An 11,827-nucleotide genomic window follows, 5' to 3' on the forward strand; every position below is an offset into this window, starting at 1 on the left:
AATTAGGTGAAGTTGTAAACTCTTCCAGTATGTAACATTCACATCTCTGGTAGCTTTATCCCAGCTTCAATCCATTCCTCATTTCTAAAGTCACATTTAGAAGTATCCCTAATATTCAGAACATGACAATTAAAATCAGATTATACAGCAGAGTTATGGGAAAAGAGAAAGCATGGCATTTAATTTAAATATTTTCCATATTTATGCAGGAATTGCAGAAATATATAAAACCCCAGAATAAACAGATTCTCAGGTAAAGCTCCTACCCAATCTGTCAGACACTAGAAGCAGGGAAGGAGGAGTACCTGCAAATGCAGTTTATCAATAGTATGAGATTTAAAGGAATTCAAAACTTTATATTTGAAAATACAGAAGTCTGCCTGAAATTAAGGGGGTCTTCGATTGAAAAAAACAAAGAAGCAAACCTTAGAAGCAAACAATTTTTTGCCTAATAAGTGAAGAAATACATTTAACCCAAAGATTTCTCAGCAGGACTAAAAAGATGCAAAGGATCTCTGGCAAAGAGACATGAACCAAGTGTTCGTGATTTGTTGGGAGTTTTTTGTTGTTTTGTGGGGGGTTTAAGGAATTTAAAGCAAATTATTGAGCTTGACCCACACCTCATACTCCCAAAATTCCAGGGAAACCTAAACAAGAGTTTTTCCTCTGTGATTTCCAGATAATTTGGCTGCTGCTCCAGTAAATAGAAAAACATCTCTCTTCATTCTCTTTAGGACTTCCAGTCACAATGGTCTGTTATCAACTTCTCAGGGTGACACTTACCAATGACTTCATTCACAGAGAGCATTTGGCTTTTCTAGTTCATCAGTCTTTTGAGTAATTACTGCATTCTCTAAGCCAGGTTACCTCAATACAATTGCCTCAGGTTTCTATTTCACATTCTTAAGAAAATTAGAAAATTCGAAGAGTTTATAAAAATAGGACCCAGCCAAAACATTCAGAGCTTCATCACAGCTTGGGCACAACCGATAGGAACAGAATTTAGATTTAATCTAGATTAATCAGCCAGCTAGGATTGTCAACAAAAAGTGACTACATATATCAGATGGAAATACAACGTGATTTTCATTGTCTGAAGCAAACAGAAGCAGCCCAGGAGTGCCATGGCCTCAGGCATGAGGACAGAGTTCCTAACACACACCATGCTCTTCATAGACTGTGCTAATGCTGCCTAATGTGTCACTGAAATTTTGAAGCTCCTGAATTTCAGAGTATTACTCAAGCTTTCTGTTACAATCTCATTCCATGTGAAGTCCTAAAGCCCTTGATCATAGTAATTCACCTGAAGCTCAGCCTTTCTTTCAAAATTAGCTGACTTATTAGGCAGCAAGGCAACCTTTGATAAGAAAACTTAGGAAGTTCAACACAGAAGCGCAAAATATATTCCAAACAAATTACTGCTGTCTCCAGTGAGTTAATATCGTATATGATTTATTTTAAAGTTGGAAAAGGCAGAATTTCATCTGCCTTTTTAAACCAATTTTCTACTGAATAACAATATCTGGAGCTGGCAGCTGAATGAACTGTCACTTTGAGCTCCCCCCACCCGGCACAGCCGATGACAATCTTGCTCTCGCAGGTGAGCCGCTTGTCAGTTCTACTGTCAAGACACTCCGAGATGCTTACGCAGGGAAACAATTATTAATGAATCATTTGAACATTGTTTCTCGTTCCTCCCCCTCTGCTGAGCTCAGTGAGTTCTGTTCCTTGCCTTTACAGCTGCACAATGACATAGAACCACAGAGCGCGATGGGCCAATACAGGGAGAAGCTGGAGCACCTTCAGCAGCTGGGGATGTATTAGGCATTGACACGACATAGGGTGGAATATAGCAGTTTAAACCAAAAATATCTTTTATATCAGGTGTGAATAACCTGAAGTCAACCTTAAGGACACCCTGACACATCTGCTGAAGGCAACACTGGAGGGATGACAGCGCAAGCCAAGTTTTGTCTTATTCATCTGAAACTGTGAGCAAGGATTCACTGCTAATCATTGTAAATTAGCTATTAATGAAGTCTATTAGAAGCCATTCGTGGTTCTCTGCCTGCAAGCTGCACCAAACCTTAGCATAAGATTAATACGTCTTCCAGATTCCTTAACTGAAAGCACATTGCGTTTAAATTCTAATTGCTGTACTCCATGTAAAACTTACGCAGTTGTTTTACGTGTGTCACATGCCAAGAGAATAACAGTGTGCAGAAGAAAGGCAAAACCAGTCTGGTATATGTTTCCTGCATCTCACTGAAGTACCATTTTCCTGGGCACTGCCTGAGGCAACAATCACCGACAAAGCTCTGTGCAAACATTGAAATAAGAAAAATTAATGGTCACAGCCACTTTCTCAACATCAGACAGACCGACTAAGCAAACCTGACTTACATTACTTTCTCCTTTTGCTCTGACCCAGTGATTTAGGATTCACATCAAAGAACATCGATCAAAATAAAGAACTTGCTGTTTTGCCACTAACATGTATTTGATCCACGAATTCACAATTCTTTTTAGAAGGTAGTGATGGAAATTTCAAATGTTCTATAGGAAATACCTTCTCAAACGTCCTCAAGTTTTTAAAACACCACAACTGTAACCAATTTTGGTACACAAACCCTTATTTCATCACCAAGACAATCAAGTAACTATTACTTGCTGTCAAGTCCTAAACACGTGCACACATTGAAGGGTATTATAAAGTCAGTTAGCTGGCTGATTACAGATGTGTGGGTTTATTTCAGGTTTTAAGTAATTTTTTACTTAATGTTTCCACCTTACAGGGATTTTTAGAGTGACTGCAGATAAATTTTTTGCTAGGCTACAGAAGTTGCTATGGAAGTTGTCTTTTCATTAGTCCAGCACACAGATGGTAGACAGGTAGGTAGCCTGGAAAGCACAAAATGCTCTGACATTTGGTTAGTTTTTCAGAAATATCTAGGGGATTTGGTTGTTGGCTTTTGTGTTTGTTTGGATTTTTTCCTTTATCTAGTTTACATCTACAAAAAGTAGTATGTCTAAAATCTTTCACTGGAAATAACAAAACCATTATGAGAAGCACAAAACCATGCAGCACTGAGAATATTTTACACAAATTGCAAGGATTAGTGAAGGAAAACTGAACTTTTAACCAAACCAATAATAGGTTTAATAGGTTCCATTTTAAAAAATGCTATTCATTTTAATGTGTTCAGCATTAATTTGCTTGTAATTTTACAGTGTTGGTATGAGACACCATGAGCTATTTGAGTTTCTACAGATGTTTTCTGTCTGAATTTCTAAACTTGAAATCCTCATCATGCTGCTAGTGACATTCCTACCACTCCAGAGATACCAACACTAAGACACATCTGCATATACCTGTTCAAAAACTAGGGCTAAAAAAAGAGAACAACAGCATTTATCCAAAAGAAAGAAAGCCTATAAGCTTTGGCTGTTAGGTGAAGTTAGTAGGCTAGCCTGGGGAACTCATGGTGAGCAAGAACTTACTGGTGTGGCACACTTTGTCTGGGAGGAATCTTCGTCCGTATGCAATTTTGGCAGTCAGACTGCCAATTCCAGCGCACTGCTCCTGCAAGTGAACAACTGCCTTTTCACCGAGGAAAGAAAGCCCTCAGCCTCCGTCTCTCCTGTGCAGTGTGTGGGCTACTCTTGGCACTCCATGGACACAGAGAGCTTTCTGTGTTGGCACCATTTATCTGGGAGGAATCTTCCTCCGTATGGAATTTTGGGAATCAGACAGCCAATTCCAGCTCAGGGCTCCTGCAAGTGAACAACTGTGTTTCCACCCAGGAAAAAAAATCCCTTACCCTCCATCTCTCCTGTGCGCTGTGTGGGCCACTCTTGGCACTCCAAGGACACAGAGAGCTTTCTGTGTTGGCATCTTTTGTCTGGCAGGAATCTTCGTCCGTATGCAATTTTGGGAATCAGCCCTGCCCGTGCCCCTTCCCCTGGCCGGCAGCACCCAGGGGACGTGCCCCACCAGGGCCCTCTTGCCCTCCTTGTCCCCAGCCAGGCCAAACTGGCCCCCTTGAGGGTGTGCCCACCCTCCTGCCCAGGCCTCCAGTCCTTCTGCCGCAGGCATGGGAGATGCCCCGGGTGAGTGCCAGAGCAGCCGGCTGGCAGGGAACCGGGAGGCTGCCTGGGGGCTGCTTATGGCCTCTGCCCCCCAGTTGCTCAGCCCTACCCACAGCCTGTCCCCTCAGGGCCTCCTCTGCCCAGCCTGTCCCCTCGCAGCCTCCTGCCACCCACCCCCTCACGCATTCCCCTCGCTGCTTCCCACTCCCTTGTCCTGGCAGGGCCTCCGCAGCCCCTCAGCCCTTCAGGGCCTCCCAGCGCCCCGTCCCCTCAGGCTCTCCCCAGCCCCCACACCCGGCCCGGCAGCGGCGCAGCCCTGAAGGAGCTCCACGGGAGCTGGCTCAGGAGGCACCTCCCAGCCCTCAGCAAGCCAGACAGCAACACAGACAGCCAGGCCACAGATGCTGCTTCCCGGCTGGCACAGGGCTTGTGGGCACCTCCCAGGGCCAACTTCTCAGGGAGCCCCACAGCTCCAGGCTCTGCCCATCCGCTCTGCTGCAACTGTTGAGGCTCCAGCAGAACCCCCCAAGGCCAAGGGCCTTTGGGGCACTTGCCCTTCCCCACTGCACCTTTGGGCAAGTGTTGTGGAGCACAAGGGCCCTTTTTCCCCTCTTCCCAGATGCCCCGACGACACCGGGCACCAAAAAAAACTCCTGAGCCTCTGTGTATGCTAAGAGGGATTTCATAGTCTCAAGGTGGAGGAACAGGAACTGGTTGCACAGAGGGGTCTGTCCCGCAGGCTCAGGTGGTCCCATCAGACAGGGTTCCCAGGATCAGTTCTCCGCTGACCTCCGGCAGCTGCCCCACAGAGGAACCTCCCTATTCTGCACATTGTGGAGCTGATCTTCAAACCGCTGGAACCTGGAGAAGACTGAGGTCTTTGGACAACTCTTAGGATTTCCTGGGTTTGAAGTGCCAGGCTTTTGACAGCAGTGCTGTCAGGAGTCATGCCTTCAATAACTAGAAGAGAAAAGAACAGAGCCAAGGTCAGAGAGCAGATCTCTGGCGAGCCAAGAAGCCCCTCCTGCAAGGACCATCCCACCCAGCTCTTGCCATGGCCAGGAGGGAGCAGGGCCCAACGGGATCAGCCAGGAGGTGCTGGCCACCAATACCCCCCGTGCCCCTGAAATCTCTGCTCTGCCCAAGCCGTTCCTCATCTCTGCAGGGAGCAGAGCCCTGCGCAGCCAGGGCAGGATTGCAGCTCCCTGCCCCGGGCTATGTGCTCCCCTCACCAGCCCCACTGCCCTCACTCACCGTCAATGATGTCCTGCAGCTCTTGGTACTGTCCCTTCAGGTACCTCCCGGCGATCCCTGGGAACACAGATCCTGTCAGGGCCCCAGCGGCACAGCTCCCCCCCGGCGGCGCTGCCGGCCCGGCCACGCACCCTCCTGCCCTGGCAGAGCTGAGCCCGGGGCCTTCCCGCCTCGGGACTCCCCAGGGCTGGGCTGGCACAGGGCGGCAGCCACCAGGGCACTTGGGGCCCCCCAGCACATCCCTGGGCCGCATCCTGCTGCCGCTGCAGCAGCCGGGGCTGGGGCCGAGCTGCAGCGGGGCGGGGAGGGACCTTGTGGCTCACCAATGAACCTGAGGGCCGCCTCTCGCACGGGCTCCTGTGGGCTCTCCAGGTACGGCAGGGCCTGGCACACATAGTCGACCGCTCTTCTCTTGTCCTTTTCCAGCTGCAGAGAGCGGCAGGGCGCAGAGGGAAGGGTTGGCTGGGGCTCTGCCCCTTGGCCGGGCGCTGCCTGCGCCCAGCACTGGCCTCCCCTGCCCGCACAGCCCTGAGGCCCGGGCAGCAGCCGCTGGGGCCGGCTTTGGAGGGAGCAGAGGGCCGGCTGCTCCCCGGCAGCCGCGGGGCCGCCCTGCCCCACAGCCCAGCTGGGCCGGGGCTCCAGCGGCACCCTGGCTCGGGGGCAGAGCAGCCCGCAGAGGAGCCCGCACGCCCCAGGCAAGGCAGCAGCGGGTGGGGCGCAGGCTGCTGTCCCGCGGGCGGCTGCAGCAGTGGGCAGGGGCACAGTGCCGGCCCCGCACTCTGGGCACTGGGGACTGCGGCTTTGGGGTCGTCCTTACCAGGCACTCACTGAACTTCCAAGGCTGCTCTGTCTTCAGCAGCTTCACGAGATCCCTCCTCTTCAGCAACCGCGCTGCACGAAGCAGCGCTTCCCGAGATGCCTGCAGAGCAACAGAGACCAGGACATGGCATCGCAGGCCAGGGCACGAGACCCGTGTCCCTGGACCAAGGCCAGGAGGAGATTGGAGCCTTTGAGGTGCCAGGGCAGGAGACAGCCCAGCCTCCTGCCGCAGGCACACCAGACCCTGCAAGTTCTCACTTCTGCCACGTCCTGGTTCTCATTATGCCAGTAGAAAAAAAGTGGGAGCAGGCTGAAGATGACGTGTGTCTTCATGGGTTGTTTACTCTCCTCCACTCCCAACTCCATCACCTTTCGGAAGAGGTAAATGGAGAGCACCTGCACGTGGATGTTGTCCTGATGGAAAGGAAGAGGAAAAGACCTCAGCACCTGCTGCTCCAGGCCCACCGGGGCACAAGCCTGCAAATCCACAGGCCACAGTTTCCTGGCAGCACCCAGCGCCTGGGGTGGGGGGCACAGAGCCTTACGTGGCCAAAGAGTGGCTGGAGCACCTCAGCCAGCCGCAGGGCAGTGGGGGTGGAGATTCGGATGTCTCTGTCCTCGACTTCATTGATGAATACAGAGAGGGCCGCCCAGACCAACTCTCCGTCTGTATCCCACAGAACATCCATGAGGCTTCGTGTCAGACTCCACACGCCGTCAGCCTGTGTGGAACACAATGCTGTGCTGTGAAGCCATGAATCATGGAATCCTAGAATATCCCGAGTTGGAAGTGACCCACAAGGATCACTGAGTCCAACTCCTGGCCCTGCACAGGACCATGCCCAACAATCCCATCATGTCCCTGAGAGTGTTGTCCTCGAGCTCTGGCAGCCTTGGGGCTGTGACCTCTTCCCAGTGGGGCCTGTTCCAGTGCCAGACCACCCTCTGAGTGAAGAACCTTTCCCTACTCCCCAGCCTAAACTTCCCCTTGGCCCAGCCAAGCCCAAGCGATTGTGCTCCCCAGCCCCAGGCTGCCGGCACAGCTTCAGCCAATTGCCCCCTCCTCACCATCACAGGATCCTTGCTCAGCACCACCAGGATTCTCAGCACCACGCGACGCATCTCTGTGTGCTCGCTCCGCAGGCACCTGGAAAGGATCTCGAGGAAGCTGTCACTCCACTCAGTCATGTCCAGGCATTCCAGGACCTGAAAGGCACGGAGCAGTGACGGGATGCCCGGCCGGCAGGAGCCCAGACCCGCACCGGGCTGGGCCCAGGCAGCAGCGCAGGGCGCGGCACCGTCCCCGGCAGCTGCAGCTGCGAGAGGGCAGAGAGGTGGAGGCAGGTCAGCAAGGCAGCGCTCGCCATCAGGCTCACCTCCACAACGAACGCCATGGCAGGAAGCTCCCAGCAGGTCTTCTCCCTGGTGAGCAGCCCCAGCAGGCAGCAGGCAACCCGGTAATACAAGGGGCTCGAGGCACGGCACAACTCCCTGCCTCGGGGGAAACAGGTACCATCAACCCTGAGCCAGGTGGGCCAACCTCTCCCGGGACTCACTGACAGAGTCCTGGTCTTTCCCCACCAGTTTGGGAGGGGACGAGGGCTCTCTGGCAAGCGGCTCCTCCTGCGCACCCGCCTCTCCCAGCCTTTTCCACTCTGCTCGGCCATCCCTGGGTGACAAGGCCCTCTGGCCCACGACCACGGGCACTGCGTGGGGTGCCCCGTGCAGAGGGCAGAAATGACAGGGGCAGCGGGGACAAGGGGGTCTCACCTGGCCAGCAGACCCACTGCATAGTGGCGGCTGTCAGCCCTGAGGAGCGTGTCCCAGCCACGCTTCCGTTCCATTGAAAGCACGACATCTTCACACTCCAGATGACAAAGCAGGGCCTTCATGGTCAGCACTGCAAACCTGGGTGCAGAGCAAAGCCCAGGTCACGCTGGGAGCCCTGAGCAGCCCCGAGGGCATGAGAGGGTCAGGAGGACTGGGACAGAGCACCTCTTGGAGTCTGTTGGAAGGTCGTATTGCTTCTGGCATTCCTTCCACAAGGTGTCAACTTCCTCTGGTGTCTGCTCTGGGCTGATGGAAATCTGGAAGAGCAGATCCACGAGGAGACAGGGGGAATACTTTTTCAATGGCTCTGGGCACCGGAGCACCTGGAGAATCTCCCAAATCACCCTGGTTGCCTGCAAAAGATAAACCACCCGGACACAGCTCTCAGTGCCCAGATGTCCATGTGAAAGAGCCCAGGTGGGGGAGGGAGAGGCCAGGGAAGACGCAGGGGCAGCCCCCAGCCTGGTGTCCCTGAACCCGCCCCTAAGCCAGGTTTCCAGCCCAGTGCCTGAGGCAGGGATATGCAGTGCTCGGGGAGGATGGAGAGCTACTGGAGAAGTGACCTGTGGGCAAGTAAAGTCCAGTTCCAGAAACTCACAGCCAGGGCAAAGACATCCGTTTTGTCCCCGTCGGAGGTGGACATGCTGAGCTGTGGCCAGTTCTGCATCACACGGAGCAGCTCTGGCAGCACCTTCTCCACTGTCCTTCCCGATGAGGCGATGGTCTTCCACAGGGTTGCAGCAGCTCTGTGGGGCCAGAGTTCTGTGTCAGGGGGGTGCTGGCCAAAGTGCCTTGAGGAGCAGGGAGGGACCATGGCAGCAGGATGGAGGCTGACATGGCAGGGCTGGGAAACAGAGGCTCCAGATGGTCCTGGAACTCTCCGTCCCTCTGGCAGACCATGTAGGACGGGATGGACAGGGTGATGTGCTCTGAAGGCTGGTAAGCCCCGAGCCGTGAAGGCAGGGAGGCCCTGTACCTGTCACACGATGGGGCACAGCGCAGGAGGGTGAACACAACATCAGCAGGGTGTGCCTCAGTCACCCTCAGAAACTCCGTCAGCAGCTTCTCTTCTGGAGTGGCGCTGGCTGTCAGTCTCTGGTGCACGTTCCTGACGAAGGCTGGCACCTGGAGGAGGCATGGGGGAAGAGCTGCCAACTTGCCCAGCTTCCCTGATGAGTGCTTCCCTTCCCACCACACTGTGCTGGCCTCAAAGGCTGAGAGGGCCCAGGGGAGCTGGCTTGAGGGTCCACAACCCCCTGGAGTGGCTTGAGCCTTGGGCACAGGCTGCTTACTTGCTCTGGACTGGAGACACCATTCTCCTCAAAAATATCTGGAGTGGGAGCATAGTTCGCACTCTCCCTGGGCACGAGGTCAGTGTCTGCAGTGCCCTCGGTCATTGCAGTGTCGGCCTCCGCAGTGAGATCGGGTGGTGCAGCGCCAGAGTTTGTGGGTTCATCGCTCAACGGGATGTCAGAGATTGCAGTGCGATCAATCGATGGGCTCTCAGCGTCTGTTGTAGCATCAGTCAAAGCAGGGTCAGACTTTGTTGCGTGAACAGTAGGCGGGGTATCACAGTTTCCTGTGCCATCAGTCAGTGTGGTGGTGACATCAGGGTCCGTCTCGAGCTCAGTCGGGCTGTGGTCAGGCTGTGCCATGTCCTCGGTCGGTCTGGTTGTGGTCCTTTTACGTCGAATGCCCAAGAATTTCAGAAAGGCCTGCAGAAGAACAGAGAGCAGGGAAGAGTGGGATGTGCCATGGAGAGCTCCGACAGCGGTGCCAGGCTGAGCAGTGGCAGCAGGCCCAGCCCAGGAGGCTGTGGCTGCAGGTACCTGTGCTGCCCTGCGGAAGCGGCCACGGGCACGGTCCTGGTCTTGTGTCCGGTCCCGGCCCGGATCTGGCAAAGAGCGAGCGCGGTCAGAGCTGAGGGGCTGCGGGACAGGCCGGAGAACACGGCCCAGCCCTGCGCTCCACAGGCAGGGCCGGTCCCGGCATGCCCAGTGCATGGAACTGCCGGGGGAGCAGTCCCGGGCCCTCTTTCCCCCTCCCTTTCCCTGGCCATGTCCACAGGGGACGGGGTGGGATGAGGCAGAGCCGGCTGCAGCCACCAGCCCTGTGGCCCAGCTGTGCCACTCACCTTCCTGCAGGGGATGCAACTGCTCCATCTTCTCTAGGTGCTGGGATGGGGCAGCTCCAGGGCCTTTCTTCTTCATCTGAAAGGGTCTGAGCAGGCTCAGGTGTCTTCCCGCCATCGCACAGTCTGGCCTTGAAGGCACCTTCAAGAGAGAGACACCTCGGAAGATCTCCGGGTCACCAAGTCCGGCAGGCTGCCCTCGAGGCCACCTACCGCAGGGATTGGAGACTCCGGAAAAAATTTCCAGGTCCCCAATCCTGCGGTCTGGCCTCGAGGGCACCTGAAAGAGAGAAAAGCCTAACAAACGGTATGGGTCAGCAAGTCCTGCAGTCTGGGCTCAAGGACACCTGAAAGACAGAAAAGCCTAGCAAACACTAGGGGTTAGCAAGTGCTGCAGTGCGGCCTCAAGGGCAGCTGCCGCAGGGATTGGGGACACCTCGCAAAAGCTCCGTGTCAACAAGTCCCGCGGTCTGGCCTCGAGGACGCTCGCAGCACAGAAAATCCACCAAAACGCTCCGGATCAGAAAAGAACGAGTTGGCTGCACGGGGGCTCCGCACAGCACCGCTCTGTCCCGTCTGTCCCGTCGCACGCTCCGAGGAGCACTGAGGCGTGGCCACCTCACCACCGCTACTATGTCCTCACGTGTCACAAAGGGCCCTGTGACACCCTGCCCCGTGCCATCCCACCGTGTCACAAAGGGCCCTGTGACACACTGCCACGTGCCCTGGGGCCTCTCCTAGCCCGGCCAACGTGCCCCAGGTGGGAAGGAGTCTGTTCTCCAAAGCATCCAAGACAGCTGGACACGAACTTTAGGCACAGCTGAAAAACTAAGCAAACCCTCCCCTGCTGTGCCTGCCCACGGCAGCAGAAGGAGCCCCCTCGGCTGCCGACGCAGCCGCAGCGGGAAGGCCACGGGGCCTCCACACGAGCTGGCACGGGCTCCTTGGGAGAAGTGCCGGCTGGTGGCCCTCCCGAACACGGGGCTGTGACACACAGAAGGAACGTGGGGGCGAGGGCACCAATGCTGCTCCCATCCCGTTGCCCGGGGCTGCACCAAAATCAGCAGCTCTGGCAAGTCCTCACCCAAGGAGACCTGCCACCGCCCCCAGTCCTGGCAGGGCTGGTGCCCGTCTCCTGCCCCACAGAACTGTGCCCCTGGGGCACTTCTCTGCCACAGGGCAGCCAAAGCCAACGGGCACCGATGTCTGTGCTCTTGCAGGGGGCTGTTGGGAGCGGCAGCTGGAGCAGTTGGTGGCCCTGTTCGACAGCTGTCAGAAGGCAGAAACACTTTCTCCTTGTGGGAATGATTTTTTTCGGGCAAGTGATGAGCTGCAGCACAAAATTCCCCTCAGTTGCTGAGTTCTGCAGGAAGATTAGATTGATCAGACATCCTGTCAAGTTTCCTTGTGTTATTTGGACTTTTTTTCTTGCATTCTGCAAAATAAAAGCTGCCCAGTCTGATATTCAAAGCTCCAGTTGCTGTGTGTACGGCTGTGACTCCCAGCTGATAACCAGGGCATTGGGGAAAGTGGAAGGGACAGGGATGCAAACGTGTTCCCTGTCTCTGATTAAGGTGCCAGCCTCCTGAAGGAGCAGCCAAGACAAGTGCTGGCAGCAGACGTCTTTTGCCGGTTGCTGCTCCCACGTGGACAAAGGGCACACGTGTTCCCACGGGTCCAGAACACCTGATACAAGAGCAATGG

The 11,827-nt window shown here is 54.8% G+C and overlaps 1 protein-coding gene across 1 annotated transcript; it reads right to left on the reverse strand.

Annotated features, from left to right (window-relative positions):
• Positions 1-4,755: 4,755 nt before the first annotated feature.
• Positions 4,756-11,317, reverse strand: LOC113995161 (maestro heat-like repeat-containing protein family member 6). Its single transcript, XM_027734952.2, has 15 exons — positions 10,127-11,317; positions 9,822-9,886; positions 9,285-9,707; positions 8,969-9,117; positions 8,591-8,738; positions 8,158-8,345; positions 7,933-8,070; positions 7,539-7,653; positions 7,231-7,368; positions 6,708-6,884; positions 6,421-6,576; positions 6,161-6,262; positions 5,667-5,769; positions 5,344-5,400; positions 4,756-5,049 (listed from the first exon to the last, which is right to left on the reverse strand). Exons 1-15 carry the CDS (start codon positions 10,239-10,241, stop codon positions 4,844-4,846), a joined length of 2,280 nt encoding a protein of 759 aa, XP_027590753.2. The 5' UTR covers positions 10,242-11,317; the 3' UTR covers positions 4,756-4,843.
• Between the last annotated feature and the right edge of the window lie 510 nt (positions 11,318-11,827).

The sequence above is a fragment of the Pipra filicauda genome, unplaced genomic scaffold (genome assembly GCF_003945595.2).
Source record: "Pipra filicauda isolate LSUMZ 115617 unplaced genomic scaffold, ASM394559v2 scaffold348_size1222971_pilon, whole genome shotgun sequence".
Lineage (NCBI taxonomy): Eukaryota > Metazoa > Chordata > Aves > Passeriformes > Pipridae > Pipra > Pipra filicauda.

Bases quoted from the DNA above. Each gene is read 5' to 3' on its own strand.
- LOC113995161 (XM_027734952.2), bottom strand. From the start codon at position 10,241: ATGGCGGGAAGACACCTGAGCCTGCTCAGACCCTTTCAGATGAAGAAG. The intron at 7,654-7,932 runs GTGAGACCCCCT...CCCCCGAGGCAG, and splicing joins GCAGTGGGTCTGCTGGCCAG to GGAGTTGTGCCGTGCCTCGA. The intron at 5,770-6,160 runs GTAAGGACGACC...CGCTCTCTGCAG, and splicing joins GGAAGTTCAGTGAGTGCCTG to CTGGAAAAGGACAAGAGAAG.